The sequence below is a fragment of the Anser cygnoides genome, chromosome 2, assembly GCF_040182565.1.
Source record: "Anser cygnoides isolate HZ-2024a breed goose chromosome 2, Taihu_goose_T2T_genome, whole genome shotgun sequence".
NCBI lineage: Eukaryota > Metazoa > Chordata > Aves > Anseriformes > Anatidae > Anser > Anser cygnoides.
Genome location: NC_089874.1, coordinates 130,035,555 through 130,058,961, shown reverse-complemented (window position 1 = coordinate 130,058,961; position 23,407 = coordinate 130,035,555). Strand labels below are relative to the sequence as shown.

The 23,407-nt window shown below is 39.2% G+C and overlaps 1 protein-coding gene across 3 annotated transcripts in view; it reads left to right on the top strand.

Annotated features, from left to right (window-relative positions):
• The window catches only part of STAU2 (staufen double-stranded RNA binding protein 2), a 168,124-nt gene that overhangs the window by 95,481 nt on the left and 49,236 nt on the right, over positions 1-23,407 (top strand). Inside the window, exons 13-14 of one of the 3 annotated variants that reach the window (XM_066993093.1) lie at positions 11,181-11,294; positions 15,436-23,407. The exon at positions 15,436-23,407 is cut by the window's right edge and continues 45,376 nt beyond it. The exons of 1 other annotated variant lie outside the window; for it this stretch is intronic. In XM_066993093.1, coding sequence (XP_066849194.1) covers positions 11,181-11,294; positions 15,436-15,441 — 120 coding nt within the window. In that variant the 3' untranslated portion in view covers positions 15,442-23,407. The remainder of the gene's footprint in view (positions 1-11,180; positions 11,295-15,435) is intronic. One more of the 3 variants, XM_048077025.2, reaches the window with a different exon arrangement.

The following is a 23,407-nucleotide window of genomic DNA, read 5'->3' as shown; positions in this document are numbered from 1 at the left end:
TTCATATGATGGCCCCTTTGGTCATTGGGGCCAGCTGTCCTGGCTGTGTCCCCTCTCAGCTTCTTGTGCACCCCCAGCCTCCTTATTGATAGGGAAGCCTGAGAAGCAGAAGAGCCCTTGACTTAGTGTTAACACTGCTCAGCAACAACTAAAACATTGGTGCATTTTCAGCATTGTTTTGGTCACAAATCCAAAACATGGCACCATATCAGCTACTATGAAGAAAATTAACTCTGCCCCAGCCAAAACCAGTAAAATCTCCACCCCTTATTCCATAGCATTTACAGCATGCTCAGGTCCCATGGTATCCAACACGTCTGCATTAAGAACTGCCCACCTTCCCATACTTTGATGTACACACAGATAACAATCCTTAGTCTATGGGCCAAACCTGTAAAATGTCTGTAAAATTTCCATTGAGTTCATTTAGTCCATGACTTGGGTTCCACCTGTTACGGTAGTCACTCAGGAAAGGAGAGGTGATGTGTTGTGTGGAAGTATTCGATGCTAAAGCCAACTTAGGTCTGGTCACTACTGCACTTTCACGACATCTTGTGAGGCTCATCCTCCACTGGTTCAAATTGTTTCTGCTATAGGACTTCCTATAACATACAACTCAAATCATGGGTTACAACATTTTAAAGGTACATCCATTACAATCTCCCTCCCTGGTACCTTTGGACCAGGCTATGGGGTTTAACATTGCAGTGAACTCCTCCCCTTCCCACTGCTCCTGTGTGAGCTTATCCATGGGCCACAATCCCTTCAGAGGTGTACCTGCTCCGGCGTGGGCTTACCCATGCTTGCACCATGCTGTGACTGACTCAAGTTCACACTGGAGTTCTGACCTTACAACACAGGCATGGACAGCATCAGTGCCCTGGCCATCTGCCAGCCAGGCGCACGACCAAATCTGTTATCAAAATGTTCACAGATAGAGCCAAGTAAGACGATAAGCAGTAATAATATAGAATAGGGAGAGTGAGCCTTGTGGTAACTACAGGAGCATGCCAATTAATCGCTAAACAGCTACAAAATCAGTCTAGCACGCTCCATTCAAAGCTGTCATTATCTTAAAACACTTATGCCCTGTGTTGGGCACCAAAAAGGACTGTTGTGGGTTAAATTCAGCCCCATACAGCCACTCACTCACTCCCCTGCTGCAAGATGGGGAGAGAATTAGGAGGGCAAAAGTGAGAAAATGCATGGATTGAGGTAAAGACGGCTTGATAGGTAAAGCAAAGCTGCACGTGCAAGCAAAGCAAAACAAGGGATTCATTCAGTAATTCCCATCAGCAGGCAGATGTTCAGCCATTTCCAGGAAAGCTGGGCTCATCATGTGTAATGGTTAGTTAGGAGGACAGACACCATCACTCTGAATATCCCCCCTCCTCTTTCTTTCCTCCAGCTTTTATTGCTGAGGTTGATGCCATATGGTATGGGACATCCCTTTGGTCATTGAGGTCACCTGTGCTGGCTGTGTCCCCTCCCAGCAGCTCCCCCAGGTGCACCCCCAGGCTCCTGGCTGGCAGGGCAGCACGAGAAGCAGAGCAGTCCTTGACTTAGTGTAAGCGCTGCTCTGCAACAGCTAAAACACAGTTTTGGTCACAGTTCTGAAGTACAGCACCGCACGGTCTGCTATGAAGAAAATTCCCTCCATCCCAGCCAAAATGAGTGCAGCTTTCTAAATTTCACTGGCTTTTTTACAGTTCTGTACAACTGGGCAGAAATCAGGAAATAGGAGAACTCTCTCAACCATGTGAACTTACAGTCTTTGTGCTCTGGAGAAAACTTACACTCTTTTATCAGGTTATTTTGCTACAAAACTTACCCATTTATTCAAGACAACCACTATTTTTGTCCTAACAGTAATAGGAATTAACAGGGAAATAAGTTTCCGCCCAGCAAGGGCAACAGGTCAGTCAGGATTTTATTGAGGATTTTAGTGGCATCTGTGATTTGCACAACACCAGGCAACCTGTTAGCTGAGAATCCTTCCTTGGCTCTCAGAAATGTGCAGGTGTCCCGCTACACTGAAATTCGCCTTGAAGTCAAATGGTTGTGTTACATAGGTAAGGGCTCCGAGGTCTCCAAACCCTAATTTGTACGTGACTAGCCAAAAGTAAAAAAACATGTTGGGAATGTGAAATAGAGGGAGAGAGAAAACAGAACAAGCTGCTAGCAAAAATTGTTCTTGAGAGCTTCATGTAAAAATCAAAGCACCTGGACTTCATTGCATTTTTTTTTTAAATCCGCTAACTTCAGAGAGAACGTAGACAGCACCACAGTTGATGCCAGTGACCCAGAGTAGATCTTCAAGGACTGATTTTATTAGTTTCCATTTATTTCAGAAAAGTTTCTGCTGACCGTAGACCATCTCATGTTACCCTACTTTTGACCACAAAGAAAAACAGTGGAAGTCTTCTGCCAGAAGTATCCATAAGCATCGTTCCCATATCAGTTTGCATAAGGCAAGAGGTGCAGGTTGTGGAAAGTGAGAATATTCAGAGGGCATACTGCAGGAGGTAATGTTTGCTGCAGGAAGAATGTTTCTGAATTAACTTTAGAGCATGCAGAATTAGAAAAAGCAAATGCAAATCTAGCTGCAAGGGACAGTAAATTTTCTGACACAAGGTCTCCAAATACCTGGCTTCTGGCCAGAAATCTGTCTGAGCTAGCTCTCTTCTGCTCTGGCCATTGTTACCTCTCTCCCTCTTACAAGGAAGAAGGCCCTATATTCAACTGCTGCTGAAGGTTTGCTCTTCTTGCCTCCAGAAACAGTCCGGGTGCTGCTTTTTCTTTCAGTTTCTATAAGGAAGGAAGGTAAATGGGGAACATCTAGATAATGGCATGGCCTGTGTCCACAGGTGTGGTGCGTATAGGACCTTGGTAACATTTTAGCTTTTCTCCTCAGCATCTTGCAAATAAGAATAGAAGTCATCCCACATGTCCCTGCACATAACTTAGTCCATGAATATATATATATATATATATGTAAATTATGTTTTCGTAACTAATTCTAGATTTTGGGGTCTTTATGTGTGTGAGAAAGTTTGCAAACTATCAGGAGCTACTGCAGCCAGCACTAAATGCACCAGGCCTTGCTGCCTGCCAAGATCTTTTTAAGCAAATCCTAACGTGACTTGATAAGTTAGACGCAGACCGTGGCTTGGGACACAGCCAAAACTGTGAAAGACTGAGAGCTTCAGCCAGCATCAAGGTGAAGGTGCAGCCACGGTAGGCTCAGCTTTAACTGTAGTAAGGGAACTCAGTTCCGAAGAAAAAAACTTTAAAAAGCAACGAGAAAGGGTGAAGAAGGATAAAAGAGGCAAGTTACAGTTTACTCCCCTCGCTGTGACTTTCAGATGAGGCTTTCAGAGGAGGTATTTTTGCTGTCGTCTCGTTCCATCCCTTCTAGCATCCAGAGCACAGTGAAGCAGAATGATTTTCGGAAGTGGAATGATTGCTTCTTGTGCTAATTAAAGGCAGGTGATTCTTTCCGCATAAAGTCATGTATCAACATTCTGCACCCAAACCGAGTTTATGCTATCGGCAGGTTTTGCAGCAGATTCAGGCAGATGGTTTTGTACTTGCGGCTTCATGGTGACCCCGTCCCCTGTTCATTACTGTCACGTTTTGGGCTTTCACATGCAGTTTGCAAACAAAGAATAGCTAATGTGTGCTTAGCTCTTCACTTAGGTGGCAACCTTCGTGATGAGAGTGTTGATGAAAACAGATTTCGACTGATGCTGTTGCTAGAGCGTTATTTCAGGCATGGAGGACTTTCTGTCTTCAAACTGACCAAATTCCTTGCTCGTTTCAGTCGGCTGTTCTGGATGGCACTCAGGACACATGCTCCTCCACACGTGCTCTGCACCAAGCTCTTCCTCCATTAGCTCTGTTAGCAGAACGCAGCTCTCTCATCTCCCTCGTTTGTAGGGCATGTAGTGAAAACAAGGGGTCCCAAGGAGTCCTCCATTTGAAGTTGCCGGTTTTTCATATTTCCATTGACTGTGAATTACAAAATTAATCTCAACTCCTATCCCTGAACATGCAGTAGTTGTCTGAACCATTATGTATGAATGATGTGTGAATGAAGCAGGGGCAGATAAGCTGTTTCTGGGGAAAAAAAATAATCAGATGTAACTTATATTACTTTGTAGCGTTTTCATTTCTTAATAATTCATTTTTAATGAGGTATTTCTTATTCCTTTTTGGAAGTAATTGTGTTCAGTGTTTTTAACTCATTGCAGTTAAACTACTCTCTTCTATGGCTGTGTTAAATATTTTAGTTGTAGACTACAGGAGGTGAACAGAGGAGCAAGCTGCTCTTCAACATAGTAGTGTTTTTTGTAGAAAGCCATGTCCTACCTTGTGATTTCAGTTTCCCCATCAGACAAACAGCTCTCTGCTCTTTTGAATACTAGCCATTGAAAATAGGAATGCTCATTTCATGTGTGCTCCCCAGGAACACTGGCCTTACAAATACAAATGCATACCTGGGTTAAGGTTTAACTGGCAAAAGGTAAACAGTAAGTACCTTACTGTACTGGTTATCCCACATGCTGCTGCAACAGCTGTGCTGTTGGCCAATTTTCTTTTAATTAGAACCAAACATCACATACAGAGGTAGGACAGAGCTGGGTCTCCCTTGCCTGACTGAGCATAATATATGGCCAAACTTTCCAGATCCCCTGCGCCACTGAAAACAGGAGCTCTGAATATATATAAATAACATAAAATAAATTATGTACAAGCTTTTTTGGCTCAGATAAACTGATTTTGCATTTAACAGTTATTTTATATATTCTCTTTGGGAACTGTATCAAGTTTTTCAGTCTTATTTGTACTTCATGTGCTTTTATAGATGGCAAGTGTCTGCCTTACTACAGTCAGGAATGTAAAATACGACTGCAGTGAACTGTGACAGTCTTTTGTCTGCTTACTGTTATCTATTTATGGTACAGTAATGGTTTATTTCTTAGTCTAAAACCTCGGATTGTATTTTAGTGAAGATTTAAGACTATGGTACAGCTGGTATTCGAGCTCTGTAGGAGAAGAGCATGCTCGAATCTCTCAAGATTTACTGCTGGACTGTCAGTCTTCAAGCTACTGCGTGTCTTCCCCCTTCCTTGCAGTAGCCACAATGGAGACCTGGCCCACTGCTGTGAAGCAGACACAGCGATTGATGAACCTGAGGCGCGCTAATCAAACATATGTTTTCTTGACACAATGATTGTGTTATATATCACATATGAATGTACAGGCCTTTATCTTTCCTTAATGATCTAGCAAGGGGTCTTTCTTAAATGTGGGTGTTTTTCATGCGCTCCTTAGATTTGTTCCACAGGGGGTGACCATTAAAAACATCTGACGGGCATGCAGTTAGCCAGCTCCCCGCTGAGATTAGTAAAATACTATATTTAGTAGTCGCACTACATCAAGGAACTCCAGCATTGCAGGAAACAGTTTGATTCAATGCTTTTTTCTGATTTTTTTTTTTTATTATTTTATTTTATGTCTGATTTTTTCATCTGGGACAAATTTTTTTTTGTCTCTGTCTTTTTGTTTTGTTTTGTTTTTCCTTTTATATATATATATATATCTATACTTCAACATTTCCTGAAAGACTTTGTGGGGTTTTCCCCTAATTTTGTTTTGTTGTTACTGTATTCCTCTTCTGTTGTGCTCTCACAAATAAAATATATGGGATTGTAAAGCAGATAGTAAGAGAGCAAAATGATATTCTGAATCTATGTTGCTGTACTCTGTGTCTGAAGAGACTAACCTATTATTTTGTGAAGAGACTAACCTGTTGTTTGTTAGGAAGGCTCTGAGGATAGTACAAGGATTCACACATTTAAGTACTAGAATATTGTATTCTGTAAGCTTCTTAACTGACTTTGAAAGAATGGTTTGAAAATAACAAGTATATTTAAATTATCACCAAGAGTATTTCTTCACTGATAAATATGCATGAAATAGTTTGACCACAAACAGGATTGTTTAATTTTTTTTTATGAGGTCACACGAGTACCAGTAGATGAGTAACAGAGAGAGTGAGCTAAAAGATCAATATGGCAAAGATAAGTGTTCCACCAGGAAGCTAAAGGAACAAAAATTTTCCATGAGGCTGTTGTTCAAGTCAGGATTACTATTTTAGCATCTGATTTTATAGTTCATTCTAGTTTGTTCATAGCTGTAAATCCAGAGCAACCTGTGTAAAATCTCTGAAATTTTTCTGTAAAGTCAGGAGTAAATTTAGTGCTTTCACTTTAAGGGGCAGATTTAAAGGAATACCATCCTTTGTTCTAACAAAATAGTCCCAGCTTGTCAATCCAGAAGATTTGTGCGTTGCTGAACATAATGGCATTTTATTACCTAGTTTATTTCTGTCTAGCATTCTAAGACTCCTGCTGATGCTTTGACTCGGAGTAGTTTTTGGTTTGGAAACATGAACTCCAGTGTCACAGATGACTTCTTTCTTTTGGTAATTCATATTATTTTTTTTAAGTTAATAAATGTTCAAGAAAGAAAGTGTTTGGCTAGACAGAAGTTGTGTTTCAAACTGTGAACATCTAAGCAGCAGTGTGTGAAAATAGTAGCCTTTATTTTGTCTCGCTTCAGCCTCATGTTAATGCACAGTTAGCTCGTTTCTAACAGTAGTGTAGTATATTGCAGTTGAGCTTAACTGTCATGTAGTACTGTAGACAGTCTCTCACCTTCCTTGGTTGTGAGTCAGAAAAAAAAAGTCCTTGTTCATGCAAAAGGTTGGATGCTCAAATTCAGAAATGCCCACTTAGACCAGGAGAGCAAATGTATTTACAGAATAATTTATGCAGATTAACTCTGGGCATTACCTGAAATTGCATATTGATCCAGTGTTTCAAACTAGCTTGTTGCTAGACAAATCCTGCAATATTTTTGCAGTTTCTATCAGAACACTTACACATAATGAATGATATCATAGTAAAGCTAGATTTGAGAGACTTGGGTATATATATAAGTACAAAAGGAAAGTTTCCTACTTTGGGAGCAGTGTTATGATAGAAGTAGCCTTAACTGTAATTTGTATAGCAGTTTTATACAGTACAATTTAGTTTTCTTTTATAAAATAATGTATACGGTTGAGAATTTTGGCTATGCCATTCCACATTCAGTTGTGACATTGTAAACATTCATTTTATATCTTTATGCAAAGCTATAAACGTACTTTAAAATATTTCCATCTCTACAGTAATTTAAAATATTAAAAACAAGGGCCAAATTTCAACATAGTCGTAAAATGTCTTCAGATCTTCACATACATTTCTATATGCATACACCAGTTAGTAGTACCCCTGCATACATACTCATGCCATACAGCTCGTTCCTGACTGAAGTAATCTCTTTAAAGGATATACAGTTGCATCTCCTGAGAATATCGAACATAAAAAAATACACGTATGAGCAAGTCCACGGCATGTGCTTGTGGAAAAAAAAAGTCATCTAAGATTTATTTCATTGTTTCGATGCCTGGGATGCACTTTGCGTTTTATACGCAGCGGTTTTGTGCCCTGTCTCCGCAGAACAATGGAGTGCAGTGTTAGGGATTCCTGAGCGGGTTATACATGATTTATCTCAGATACTAGCGGTGTGCAGTTACCCAGGAGAAAAGCGAGCAGTGCCGTATGCTTTTCCCAGTAAATGGGCAGGCTCATTTAGAGTTATTGCCAGGATCTTGTTGTGGCACTGCTTGGTGCTGTGTAGACATACCTCTGAACAGAACTGCATGTAAATCCCTTGTAACAGGCTGAGGCTGGATTCTTGAATTTTACTCAGAAACTTGCACAACCCTTACAGCAGACATTAGTATGTTGGCCATTATTTTCTAACCAAATTGTAATGCTGTTCTATTAAAAAAAAAATCTCTGCTTATATGTTATCCCAATAAAACATTATGAACTTTAGTGAGTGAAATTTCATTGCTGTTTAATCCTTAAAATGCACTGAGCTAATTTATGGAAGTCCCTTAAAAGCAAAAAATTGAAGCCTGAAAATTAGGACGTAGATGGTAATTATTCTTGTAACTCTTTTATTTTTACCTACGTAATACAGGGAAAGGGAAAATGAGCGGTCACGGTTAGGCCGGAGCCCTTCGTCCTGGGCTGTAGGCCCCGCGCTGCCAGCGCCGGGTGAGCTTGGAGGAGCCTGTCCACCGCTGTCCTCACCCGCCTGGCAGAGCGGCTGTGAGGGAGAGCTGGAGCTGAGCACTCACAACTCTTAAACTGCAGGCACTTAGTAACTTAAATAAGAGAAGTACTACTGTGGTTGTTAATCTTAGTAACGGCCGTGTAAGCACGCTTGGAGCACTTGGCCGGCCTTCAGTTGCCGCTCCTTGATCGTGGATACTGAAGGAAGTATTTGCTATGCCTTCGTGTTTCCCTGCCTCAGATGATAATGATATTCTTAAAGCAGTTTTATAGACATTCAGGTTCCTCCCATGCTTAGTTGTAATAGCACGGACATGGAAGCTGAAACATTTATAACATAGTGCTGGCTGAAAGCGTAGAAGCATCTGCTACCATTCAGACTATTTGATAACTATTCCACTACTACCATCTATTTCAGAATGCCTATTCTGGTCAAAAAAATAAATACCCACACACATTGACAAAAAAACCTTCAAACTTTAAATCGTAGATCACATTTGAAGAAAAAAAAAAAAAAGAGAAATAAAACAAGGTTTAAAAATGTAGTGGCTGGATGATAAATAACAAGACGGGAAACTTCCCCAAACTGGGAAATTATTCATAAACATGCCAAAATGTAGAGGAAATCTGAGTGTTTTGTTGACTATATAAATCTGTATACTAGAGAGATTTCATGAAAGGACAACATTTTATTTTGTCCCCCATTCAAAGTCCAGTCTTTTGTGTGTATATCACTATTTTATGTAATTAACATAGGAAATGTTTATTTTGTTTAAACAGAAGAGCTTCAGCAGAACAAGAGATAATTAGAGGACTATTGCCTAAGAAATTATGAAGTAATGGCCTAGATCTATTAAGATGAGGCCAAAAATACATCAGGAAATTATTTCAGGAAAGTTAAGCCTAGAAAGATACCAAAATTTTGGATTTATTGCAGTTTCAACATGGGACTCAAAAGAGGTTGTGGATCGAATATGCTTTTGCAGATGATAATGTTATGTGGTAGTTACAGTATTTCCTCTGAATATCTCTTGTTCTTTCAGCTTGTTAACCGTGCTTTGTTCCAGTGAACATTAGTGAACTGTAACTTTATTCATATTATTCTTATTAAAAGTAAGCCTCCCACATGCTGTGCAGTTCAGAAAGTTCCATTTTCCCATTTCTCCATATGCACTCTACAGCATGCACTTTTCTAGGTCACCAGATTTTGCCCCTTTTGCTAACATCACATTTGCAGGACAGAACCATCCTTGTGAGTTTTTCTGCCCCATTTCTCCACATTGCATTCCCACAGCACATACTCGGCAGAATATCTAGCTTGCAACTAGATACTGCACTTGTGGAGTCTTGATAAGTTCTTGTCATAACAGTAGTCCTTGACATTTAAAGAACTTCAGTTTATATTTGCAAGCCAAATTTCATACCTTCATACCTCTTTCGATTAATCAAAGTTAAACCATTGTATATGTGAAGGGGCCTCTTGTGGTTTCTAAGTAAGTAGTATGGCTTTTCTGGCAGAGAGCCACAGGCAATTTAGTAGGCACATATTGTGGGGGTTGAGAGAGGAGGAGGGACAGGGATAATCCAGACAGCTTTAACAAGGACTGAGTGAAATCAATATTTCTATATGCACTACATGCATTTTGCATTCTGTGTCTTAAATTTTGGCCACAGCTGAACTGTTTTTTATGTGTTGTCAGTAAATTAATTCTGCAATATAGCAATGACTTGGTTTTCCTCTCACTCAACCAGCCTTGCAGTGGTTTTGCTTCACCTGAAGTATCCCCAATTTGCACCTGTGACACAGAAGATTTAGGCACAGTCTATATAGTACACGCTGTATACAATTAAGTGTCATATATGTTGCTAAATCAGTTCCACAGGAACAACTCTAATATGGTTCCTAGTTGTCTTCAGAAATAATAATACTTAATTTTATAGCCTAAGTATAAAGATGAGGCTTTATCATATAACCTTTGCCTGAGATCTATACAGCTGTAAATAGATACTAACATAAAAGGTCTGTTTCCAGCAGAGTTGATCTCTCTTTCCATTTCTGACAGGGGTCACATAGCCAATGTAAATTACCACCATAAACCAAATTCCACCTCTCCTGTAGAACAAAGTGCTTGATCTGCCTGTCTAGAAGCCAGGAGCTACGTAGCAGATTGTAATATTTCAACAATTCAGCATGAGTGGCAACCTGTTCTTAATAATGAAACACTGGCAACATTTAACTTAATTTTTGTCTCAACATAGTAAAATCCATACTTTCTCTAGGGGATTTAAGAACTATCTGAAGGGGGCCTGAAGACAAGGAAAATAATTCAAGTAGAAGCAATGTCTTCCTCTGTATTTCATGCAAGAGTCAGGTTTAACATGCACATCTTGACATTAGTAAAGAATGAGTTACTCTTAGAAAAAGATAGCGTAGATAATTCAGGAAGAAAGTGAATTCTTCACCATACTATCTGTCATTTTGATTTAATTACAAAATCAAATTAAAATATACAATCTTGTTTAGCCATGTCGGGAAAGTTAGTGAATTTTAGTAGAAATGGCATTTCAACTGAAAACTTAAAACTGTCGTTGCCAGGTTTTTGGAGGTATAATGACTTACATGGATGTTTTATATCTAAGCTACAAAATACTGTTAAAACTTTTTGACATCTAGGTTAGAAACAATAACTTGAAACTAGGTTCTTGTAATTGTGTAGATATAACATCTCGCATTCAGTCTAAAGGGTCCTAGGAACTGGAGAACATAGCACAAAAATTATGCAACAGACAACTCACAGAAAATTTGGCCCCAGTATAGTATGTGGCTATCTAGAATATTTTACACACTCCTTGTTTTATATTAAAGATGAATTCAATGTAAATGTTTGGAATTCTTCTTACAAACTTGTTGAAAAGGGACAGTATTTTAGCATGATTCCCTTGTACAAACCTGGTGTTTAGCAGATTACGTATGTTATTCTGTTATAGGTACACTACAGTGATAGACAAAATGGCAAAGAGTGTATGACCTGTTTGACACTGTCTCCTGTGCAGATGACTTTCCAAGGTATCGGAAGCTCCATTGAAGCCAGCCATGACCAGGTATAATACCTTCACCCACACTGCTGTGATTTTATTAATATCTAGTAAGGCCAGAATGTCAGCATTACTAAATTTTAAATTTAGACACATCTTGTGTTTTATATGGTGTGTTCTTGTCAATGGGATTTGCCTATCTCTCCATAGTGAAATCCTGAATCTCTAAAGAGTGACCCAAAAAGGAGACAAAACTGTTGCCTTCTACAGATTTTTAAGACATATTAGGATAGCCTGAAGATCTTGCTTTGGTTTTAAAGTCAGATGTAGGGTTTCTGCAAAAGTTTTGTTTAATTTTATATATGTATCAGGTCTTGTCTATCCTATTTTTGCTGGAAGATTATGGGTAGCTGGAAGAACAGAGAGGTGAAGCCACCATGTCTAGCCATCGCCTGTCACAAGAAACTGGCATTTCAGAGGGAAAAGGGATTTTCAGTCAGGCTGTCTAAAACTCACATTTTGTTTGTCTGTTCTTAAAATGCTTAAATCAAGCTTCTGGCGAATAGCCAGGAGAAAAAAAAAGAAAATCACTCATCACCCTGCTGCTTCAGATGGGAACTGAGGGGGACTTCCATTCTAGCCTTTTGTCCTCCAACACTCTTATGTATAACAACAAGGCAAGACACTGATACTCCACAAGTTTTCAAAGCAAAAAGGAAATAAGTAGTCAAGTAGTAGAAAACTTTAAACCAAGCCTTGCACCTCTCAGATCTTCAGTAGATCGGAAAAAATAGCATTTTTATTTACTTTTGCGGGCTATCTTTACATTGTACTATGCTCACATTTGCTATACGTTTAATCAGACTCTGTCTTTAGTCTGATTAAATCTTACTCTATGTAAGATTCTCTAAGGAAAAAGGAAAAGTCACCTTAAGAATTATCAGAATTAGTTATCTTTGGGGAAAAAGTTCAGACACCCACCCATATTTTAGGTTGATTTTTTGTTTTGTTTTGTTTTCTTGTTTTCTTTTTTTTTTTTTCCCTCTTCTTATATTAGAAGATTCTAAGTTAGTTGTTAACATAAACTAAGCCCATTAGTTATTTACATGGTAACATGAGGATACTTCCTGTCCTTAATGTTTGGTGTTTTACAGTAATGGAGAGCTGGGGTAAGTCAGACAACTTCGACAGACGTATTCCATTCAATCCTCATTTCATCCAGCAACTTGTTTACGCTGTCCTAAAGCTGCTCAGTTTTTCTTTCAGTAAAGATCACCTTTTAAAATTTACTTATATCTCAAATACAATATTTAGACATTTCCACGAATATAAGGTGGTCCCTGTCAATTTGGTAACAACTACATTCTGGGCTACCAGCCAGCTTGGCCTTTGTTTTAGCATTTATTTAGGCTAGAGCATGATATGTAAACAGAAAAAGACTTTGTAAGCAAAAAGCACATTTAAGCCATCTAAATAATTATATATTTAAGAAGTCTAAAAGAAAAAGTGTTACTGAGCCTGCGAAGTCTAGCACCTAGAAATTAGGAAATTCCAGATTATTTGCAGCGTTAGTTTGATCCCAAGTGTACCCGTTCAGTGCTCCAAACAGGACATTCATCTGGGAGGAAATAAATTGCATAAAAACATGTAGCTAAAGATTATAGCATGGCTTGTACACAAATGAGTAGCATTAAGTCTGTTTGGGCCATTCTGAAGCTAGAATTTCCTAATCTTTCTTCAGCCTGCTGTTTAAATAATGTTCCTTCATCCTTTCTTTTAGTTATGTAATTTTCCACACAGTTCTTAAAAAGGAGAGAAAAATGTTTTATCATTGCATGATGGGGTGGTTGTTGCGTTACTGAACCCACAGTACTTCTGCAAAGATTTAATCTGAACTGGGAACAGAAGAAAATAATCATCCAAAAGTCAACTGGCAACCCTTTGGTCACAAAACAGATCCACATAGAGGTCAGCAGACACAAAGTTCTGCTTGTCCCCTTTCTAAATATGAAAGGCATTCCACTTTTAGGGGAAGAAGGATGCTACTGACTGTTTATGTTTGATAAGAGGAATGGCAGGACTACGTTGAAGCATTACTTGTCATCAGCTAAATAAATATAGAAAAATGAATTATTAACAAACAAAGTACATCGAGTGTTTTTCAGGCACTGGAATTAATTAATGATGAAATTAGACCTCTTAAAAGGACTGATGAAAAAAAGTCCCTTTCCTTTATTCTTTCTGCGTGATTTGGTATGATTTTGCTTTTTTTTTTTTTTTTTCTCTACAACTTCCCTTGAGGCAGGTTTATATGATACCCTTATTCTTACAAAAATAGAAAGCAGAACTGCTGTACCTTTGCTAAGCTGAATTGTCCTCATTTTAAAGTTTCAAATGGAATAAATGCAGGGTAGCCATATAGTGCTGTAAAACTGGAAACTCTTCTTTAAGTCACCTGTTAATTCCACATCATCTCTTTTGTACTGTATAGTAAATATGACAGGCTAGTCACCTGAACACCTCTAATTTCAGTGGAGGTGTGCTGATTTGTGTCAGTTATGAGGCCTGACATAGTCTGACTTCAGGATTTGTCTACCTCTGTGCTTATGAAGATAATTTTTCTTGTGTTCATTCTAAAATATAAATTCTATAAATTCTCGTGGTGATTTTGGGGGGGTTGTTTGTTTTTAAGGGATAGACTGGCTGGCTAAGACTCTGGAATAGTGTCTCTGTGGGAAAGTGGTAGAATCTGTTGTGTGAGTGCATCTAATAAAACAGCTATACACCAGAATTATCACCGTGTTGTGGCAGAAGGACTACAACTGACCAAATACCTTGATTTAAAAAATAAAATAAAATCAGGCTTCTGTTGGCACTATAGTCTACCTTTTAGATTGGACTTATCTTTTGTAGTATAGGAATCTCTCTCACTATTCACATCTAGTGGGAGATTTGTTACCCAATAGATACCAGTGTGGTTGCAATCCTATATTAGTATATCATCTTGTTTTTTCAAATATAATAAGTCTCAACAGAGAATTTTTCCAAGTCATTTTGTCTTTTCCTGTATACTGTGGGAAATTCATCTTTTGATTCTTTAGATTGGCTTCGATTCTGATTTTAATAGGTGTAATTTTTTTTCAAATGCTTCATCCATTTGAGCAATTGCAGATTAAAATAAACATTTCATATTGGTACACTAATTAGTGTCTGTTCCAAATGTCTGAATGACAAGGTATGACTCATTTGGTTATGAAGCAGTATTTTCTAAGCTATTCCTTTGGCTTTCATCTTTCCTTTGGCAAACAGTAAAAAGAGAGAAACATGTCTATAGTATTTATTACTGCAGTCTAGCCTGCCACATGTTTTGTTGGGTTTTGCATTCAGGTTTGCCAGCTTCCTCAGTAGAAATTTAATGATTTTTAGATTTTATTTTCTTCATGAATTATTTCTTCTTCTATTTGATTTCCCAGTACCTGACAGCATCCTTCTGAACTTCTCTTTCCTTAATGGCCACTGTTCTTTATTTTTTTCACTACAACCCAAGCTAATTTTAATTTTTAGTTAAAAAGCTGATTTTAGTTAAAATAGTCACCACTTGTAGTCAATACCATGAAGTTGCTAGAGATGTTCTTTACTCAGTATGAATTACAGGACTCATTATAATAGTATCTAGATTAAATTTGATATTCTGTGAAATACAAGAAGTTAAATTTAACATAGTTTAAGTCAAAAATGTTTCCAAACACAGCTTCCACGTCATCATATATATTTTGGAAACTTGCAATGTTACCATCTTTTGTGACTGTATAATGGTCAGTGGTTTTTTATGAATGTTTCAGCTCTAAGTGACTGTAGAACTTCAGGGGTGTAAATACCCTGTGGTTCTCATAGCAGTGAAGAAAATTTTGTGTGCATTCTTAAGGCTTGTAGAGAAGGAGACAAATTGACAGCACGAAAATTCATTTAAAAATAAAATTATTTTAAGGTCAGTCCTGGTGATAGGGAAAAACAGATTAAGCCCATCCTGAGGTTTTGAGTGCTTGACATAGAATACTCTGCCTTTACAACTCAAATTTTAACCCCCAATAACTTGATGTTCATTGAGGGGTTACCGGTTCACTATGTAGATTTCAAAAGAAAGCTCAAACACCAGAGTATTTTACTAAAGTCTTATTATTTTAATATTGTTTGATAATTTTGGAAGGTTTAAAGTCTGCATCAAAAGAAGTGTGTCCGGAAGGTCGAGGGAGGTGGTTCTCCCCCTCTACTCTGCTCTCATGAGACCCCACCTGGAGCCCTGCGTTCAGCTCTGGGACCCCCAGCACAAGAAGGACATGGAAGTATTAGGAGGGCTGAGAAGATGACCAAGGTGCTGGAGCACCTCTACTGTGAAGACAGGCTGACGGAGTTGGGGTTGTTCAGCCTGGAGAAGAGAAGGCTCTGGGGAGACATTACAGCGGCCTTCCAGTGCCTAAAGGGGGCCTGCAGGAAAGCTGGGGAGGGACTCTGTGTCAGGGGGTGGAGTGGTAGAACAAAGAGGGAATGGCTAAAAGAGGAGAGATTTAGATTAGGAACAGGTTAACTAGAACAGGTTACCCAGAGAAACTGTGGGTGCCCCATCCCTGGTGGTGTTCAAGGCCAGGTTGGATGGGGCTTTGAGCAACCTGATCTAGTGGGAGGTGTCCCTGCCCATGGCAGGGGGTTGGAACTAGGGGATCTTTTAGATCCCTTCCAAACCATTCTACGATTCTATGTTTTCTGGAGTTGGCAATAATGCCTATTTGTCACCGACTTCACCCAGGACTCACTTCACCCAGTAGTCTCCATAGCAAGTGTCGTTAAAGGAATCAAAATGAATCTTTTATGCTCATATCTGGAGTCTATGCTTTCTTATCCTATCCATTATATGTGTGGTATGTTAGATCATGTTTTCAGAACTCTCCTACACATTGCAAAGTATAAAATAGAACAGTTTTATTTTCTTGGACAGATAACAATTTTGTAATGTTATATATAGTCTACCACTATTATCACTTTTATTTTCAAGTATAAAAATAGCTGGAAAAAAAATAAGCGGGGGCAGAAGTTGTAGGAGTGGAAGACCTACTGAAGAGAGAGACTTGGTGAGAGAGCTCAGCAGGGAGGGGCTATACTGAAAGGAAGATGCTGCACTGAACAGTTTCAGAAACCGCTAATGAGAAGTTTGAAAGACAGCAGTTGCAAACAAACCAAAACGTGTTATGTAGCAAATCATCACTGATGGCCTGCAAACAGGTGTTCCTGGGCAAGATTAAGGGCTTAGGGTGATGTCCAGAGGTGAGCAGCTCCTGACTGCTGAAGGAAGGAAGGAGGAAGTAGTTCTCTAGGGACAAAAGACTTTGGAGATGGGTGGCAGGTTTGTGGCATCAAAACTTATGACAAGGTATAAGAATTTTAGCTTGTAAGAGCAAATACTTAATACGTATAAAGGTCCACATCTCTGTATTCGTTATGTTCTGAGCGTGTAGAGCAGGCTTAGGAAGACATCATCTAGGGGATTTATGTCAGCTGGAGTCACTGACTGCGAGAAAAACAAAAGTGGTGCAGTCAGTGAGTAAACAGTGGATGAGAATTTGTCCAGTGCTGTAACCAAAGAAGATGAATAAACTGAGATTTTTGTTAAAATGCCTTCCCATATCAGAAAATAAAAATAAAAATAAAAGATTCTTTACTGAATACTACATTAAATCCTGCTTAAAATTGATTTCATTCTAGGGTGAAATTAGTATTTTATAGATGTTCAGATTTACTTCACAGTAAACATTTTAGTATGGGACATATATATATATATATAAAAGAGAAAATGTTAGGATTTTCTTTAAAAAATACATGCATTTTTTCTTTTGACTGGTATTATGTGTTTCACTTGTCATCTCATTTCTGCTTTATTTATTGTCAGTTCAGTTCTCATCTCTTTGAGGTGGTTTCTCAAGTAAAATGAGAAAAGTTTAATTTGACTGAATAAAAACCTTCTAGCCATTTTTCCAAAGCTCGGTGGTTCTTTCACAACCCCTTCAGTACCAGGACTCCTACCTGATCTTGTAAAAACATCTCATGCAACTAAGGCTCCTTCTCCTGCTGGTGTGATCTGGCTGGCTGCTGCCTTTTCCTTGACAACTCTGTAACCTTCAGGGTGGGTCAGGCATGGCCATAGCTAAGTGCCTGGAGCTCTGAAAGAGACAGTTCACTTGTGACAGAAATATAAACTGCTTTTGATATATAGCACCGAGCTTCACTCTCCTCCTTTTGCATCGGGAAGCTTGCACCTCTTAATGTTGACTTTGCAGTCAGGAGTCATCCCGGCAGGTTTTGGTTAGGCTCACTAGGTTGTTTGCTGTTTCATACTTTTTCCCTTGTCTGCTGCGCTCCCCACGTCTGTATGGAAGCGTTAGTACGCTCTCTCCATAGTCTTCATTTTCTGTTTCACATTAACTCAGTCTGGACGTACGTGACAGAACATTTGCTTTTCCCTGGCAGCTGCTTAAGTTTTCCTTGATGAGCCCAAGATCAAACACTTGTATTTGTTCAGAATGTGTAATCTTTTATTTTCAAAAAGTGAGCTACTAATTAACTGCCAAATGGGAACAAAATGTAAACCAAGGCACTGCTGTCTCCCAGCCAGACCCTTTCAGTGCTCTCATTCGGGGCTTCTCAAGCAGCTTCCTAACGTGACTGCCTCTTACTGAAGATGCAGAATATGATTTTTCACTGCTCTCTGTATGTATGTTTGTTTACACAGTAATGTCAGCAGGATATAAAATGCTACTGTTGCGGTCTGTGGGTGTCTTAGATGCTTGTCATGTAAACGATGACAACTGCCTGTATTTGAAGGGCTGTTTCCTCCTCTACTAAAAAAAAAATAAATAAATTATCATGAAATATCTCTGTGACAATTCTAGGTGAGGTTTCACAAGAGTAGTAAGGTTCACAGGATCATAGAATGGCTGAAGTCGGCAGGGACCTCTGGAGGTCATCAGGCCTGGTCCCCCTGCTCAGGCAGGGACATGCACAGCAGGTTGTCCAGGACCCTGTCCAGGAGGCTTTTGAAGATCATCAAGGAGGGAGACTCCACATCCTCCCATTGACTTTGTCTCCAGCCCCAGTTGTTGGCTCTTCTGCTTCCTAAACCACGTAGCAGGGAGAAAGTAGATCCAGTTTTTAGCCTACTGAGTGAGTTCAACTGTCCCACTGGGGGTGAGATGAGTACCAGAGCCAAACTCAGGGAGACAGCAGGACAGGCTAGAGAAGACAAGTGGGCATCCCCCATTCACAGCAGCAAGCTGTTAGATCAGTTTACTCTTGTAAAACGTCACTTGATGAGAATAAGACAAAAAATAACTCTACAAAAAAGTGATTCTATTGTAGAAATGTTTGGCTTGTTCAGCACCCTTAAACCTATTCTCTGTGCAGTAGAGTGATCTGACATAAAGAAGAGAACAGAAATGCACAGAAAGAGGAAGAGCAGGATCGTAGCAGCCCTGACCTAGAGAAGTTTAGCTGTTTTAGAACTGAACCCTTAGTATTTGCTTCTATTAAAATACCTTACCAGGCTTTCAGTGCAGTGTAACATGTGGAAATGAAAAGAAAGGCATTAGCAACACTCAATGAGCCAACCTTCCGTGTACCACAGGCCAGCTGTTTGCTATCTTTTGTAATGTGTTTCTGGCTTGGTTTGTTTTACTGTTACTTTAGGCTTATTTGACCAATGGTGAAATGTAAAAATCTTGAATTTTCTTGCTGCTGCTATTGTTGTTAGGGAAGGCAAGAAGATTAAAACGAAAAGGCATTAGAGAAGCTTGGAAAAGCTAAAAGTGTCAGTTAGATTTCTGCCTCGTCACACTGCAGCAGGAGATTCAGCCCACTTGCAGCATCAAGAAATCTAACAGCTTTTTCCCTGGCAGGAACAACCAGAGGGAAGACAACAGAGGTAGGTTCTTCTCCTACTCAGCAGTTAAAAATGGATAGACAGACACCCACTAGACAAAATTTGGTGACAGAGATGGAACCCAAAATGAAGGGAAAGCAGACTCCTCTAGTAGCTTGTCTTGCAGTTGGAAGTGACAAGGATCTAGATCTTTCATCTTGACCTCTGATGTACAGCATTTTCAGACTAATAGCTATGTTCATTTCAGCTTCTTGGTCTGGTAAAGTCTTTCAAACCTTCTGAATTAAAGTGAACACTCAGTCAAAACCTGGTTGCCTGTTTTATAGGCACCTCCATTTTAGACAAAAAATGGTATTAGGAAAATATACACTTTACTTTATTGCCCACCCTGTACTTGCCAGTTATGTTCTGCACACGCATCAAAGTAATACCATGTCTGTTTGTTGATATGCATTTAATCACTTGTAATTCAATGAAGTTGCTTAACACACTAATTACATAATTGGCAATTCAACATACATTTCCTTAACAGGTCTACAAGACAAAATAATGATTTGCACATGTTGCATCTGAAGAATTGTCCTTTTGCCAAAATTGTGTTTGCCACCTAGTTTTCTCACTCCTCTAGAAATAACATGACTGGCATTATGCATTCAAGTAGTACAAATGAAGTTTCATAGTTTTTTGTTTGCATAGTCATCGTACAACCTCTGGATCTACATAGTGCAGGTTGAAACTAAATTTGACATCCTACACCCTTTCATTTCAGAGAGGCCAGGATCTCATAATAAATCTTCAGACAACAGACTTGAAGGGAAATGAAGGAGGTTGGGTTTTATAAATAATTGCAAGGGGATAGCCAAGCAGTGGAACAACAAAACAGATAACTCCCTTCAGTCCCATAGCAAACCACATTCCCATAGCAAACTCCCATCATCTGTTGTGTCTACAAAGCTTAAGCACTCATCTGCATGTAGTTTGGCCCGTGTTTGTAGTCCTGAAGCACTTTTCTCAATCTTTTAGACAAACTCATGTATATTCTGGGCAGAGGTAGGATTTCCAGAAGAACAAAGGAATAGCCAAGTATTGGGAAGATCATGAAAGTATTCATGCATGATTTGGTGCAGATTGTGGCAAGCTCCTGTCCCACTTAAAGTTCAGTTCTAAAGATACTCTCTTGGCTATGCCTCTCGTGACACAAATCGGTACATGAAAGAAAGGTCTGGATCTCTGCTGAGAATGAGGAAGTTGTGGAGTTATGTTTAGGAGCACCAAGATTAAACTGATTTCCTAGACATCCATTGTGCAACAACTTCCTGCTTGCTTCCTTGAATGTTTTTTGTGTTCTTAAGCAGAAATACCTCATCAAGAAAGAGTTGAAGATTTTCCCTAACTTGATCACTAGTGGCTTACCTGGGAAAATGATTTCACTTACCTTTTTTCTACTGTTGCCATTGCTGCCCTGATTAGAGAAAGTGTCAGACATATCCAGGGAAAAAGGAGGTGTTTATATTCTTTCCTGGAACTACTCAAACATAGTGTCTGAGCCCCTCTCTTGTCCCCCAGACTATTTCACGTGCAGACGTTTTGTAACGCTGAATTTTTCAAATCACTGAGTGAGGACATTCACCTGTTTGAGACCAAAAGGAAGGAGCCACCAACCAATTCTCTCTTCCAAGCATCAAATGTGTGATACACTCATTTAATACAGGAATTACTGCATCCCCACAAGCTCCATGCATGCTCGTGTTCTTCATTCTGTAGCTTTACAGACAGCGCAGACAGCCTCTGTTCCAATGCTTCATTCCAGCAAGATCCTTCACATATGCTAGACGTAAGAGTGCTTACAAGTAATTTAATCTCTCAAGAATCCAGTAGTTGAGATAATAAACACTAAAATGGAGGTATCAAACAAAACCAAAACAGTGAACTCCTAAGTTAAACTTTAAATTTCATATGTATTTCTTTATATTCATTCTTTCTCTTTCCCATCATTAGAGAGACTGTGAGACCTAGTTTTCCACAGATCCGTATGGCTGTACAAATAATTGATTTTACAGTCCAAAATCTCCTGTCTCATCCTTCATCCCCCTCAAAAAAACAGTTCAAATTGGTCCAAAATAAAGAAAAAAATGGTCCTAGCCAAAAAAAATAATTCATTGTTGTGAAACTAGGAAAATGGCTGGGATTCACAAAACCGGTGGGAAAGATGATGAATTATTTTGCCAACCAGCTCAGTCGTTCAGGTACTCACACAAGGTGCAGATGTAAATTTTATTCTGTCCCTGTCACTGCCTCATGCTACAGAGCGGTACAGCTGGGTAGAAACAGGAACATGAAGCGATAACCATGGAGTGGTCATTTTCTTTCATTCACCTATTAAACAGAGTGCTCAGCACATCCACATGAGCAGAAGTGTTTGGGCATCCTTATCTTGTAATACCCCACAGGAGAGTGGTTAGGGCACTGCTCTGAAAATTGAGAATGATTGGGATCTTCCTGCAAATCAAAGAACCTTAGCCATGATTTTCCACAGTCCAGTTCCTACCTATTGGTCATCTGGTAAATCTTGCCCTTTTGCTTTAGCTGAAAATGGTCAAAGCTAAGAAAGCATAACAGATAAGTTCAAAGTTTCTAAAGTTGTTGCACTATTTACAGTTGAAATTGCAAAATACTTGTCCCAGCTTTGGGAGCAGATTTAGTCAACGCAAAGCTGCTTATTCCAATGTATTTATGTTTTAGGGAAGAATACGCTTACCTTGCTCTCAACCTGCCACATCCCTGCCACCGGTACATATCCAGCTGGTGGCGGCATTGTCCAAACCTCCCAGCTATGTGCTGGAAGTGGTTGGAAGTTGCCACATGGATCACTTGGCTGCCAGATCCGGCTACGAAGGCAATTCCAGGCAGTAAGACACATTCAGCTATAGTCACTGTGATCCCCAGCAGCACCCACAGAGTCTTCCTCCCTTATGTAATTCCTCTAAGCATAATCTACAGGCAAGATGAAAGCCTCCCTTCCTCATCACTGTAAAAAAGCTTCACATTTACTTCAGGATTTGTAAAACCTAGTTGCATGGCGTGGATTTATAGAGGACATCTTGGCATACATTTATTGCTGAATCCATGATATTGGCAGCGTGGTGAAGTAAAACCAGTGCTGAAGGCGGGGTTGTTGGTGTGCTGGTAGCAGTCCCTGTACTGTCATGCCTCAGCTATTCACATAAAAAGCACACCTATTGCTGATACAAGGACCCTCCCAGTAACTTAAAAATTTCATCTGGTTTGTGAGATCATAAAAAGTTTGGTCACGCTTTACTTCAAAATGTTGGGCTGTTCAACAAATCAGTCCTATTTCATACTTCAACATCATTTTAACTAATTGGGGAAATTTTATATATTTATTTTTTTCTAGCACAGCATGCTGTATGAAATTATGAAATGAGGAGATTTCTATGTTGTTATATGTGATTCAATACCCCATTGTCATCGATGTAAAGTGGTACAATAATACACTGTCATTCATTTAGTGGGACAGCTGGACCTACATGAAGCTTTGTTCATGTGAGTGGGGCTTCACAGGGTGCCTCAGTTCATCACTGCAGGATCTGGGGCTTGATTTTGGAGTGTGCCAGAAAATGGGATCACTCTTTCAAAATAAATAAAAAATAAACAGGGATCAGTGTGTGAGAGAACTTCTTCAGTCATCATGTATACATCCATCCTTGTGAGGAAAACAATAGAAAAGGAAAAAAAATGGAGAAGAATATTTGGTATAACTTCCTAAGCTGCAAAATAGTTAAGCAAGGAGATATGGGTTTGATAGGGAGCTGAGGCAGTGAAAAGGAGGAATCCAATATTGGCTTGACCTCAACATGCTTAGAGCCTGATTTGCCCTTATGGAACAAAAATACCAGCACAGAAGTCTGACATGCTGGGAAATGTTACACAACACAGACATGTCAAACTACCTTGAGAAAATTTGCAAAAAGTTGAAAGTTTTTTGGCCCTCATTTAAATGAACTGGTTCTTGTGGAGTTCTGTGGAACTCTCCTGATAAGTAACACTTAAAACATTTTTGATCCAATAGCTTTTCTCATGCAATTACATGTTCTTAATTTAGAGGCCAGTTCAAATGATTGCTTGTTACCTTCATTTAGCAAAGGTTCAACTGCTGCAGTTTTTTGATCCTTTTAAAAAAGGCAAACAGGGAGAGTTTACACAATAAAAGTTCTTTTTTTTATTCTCAAAT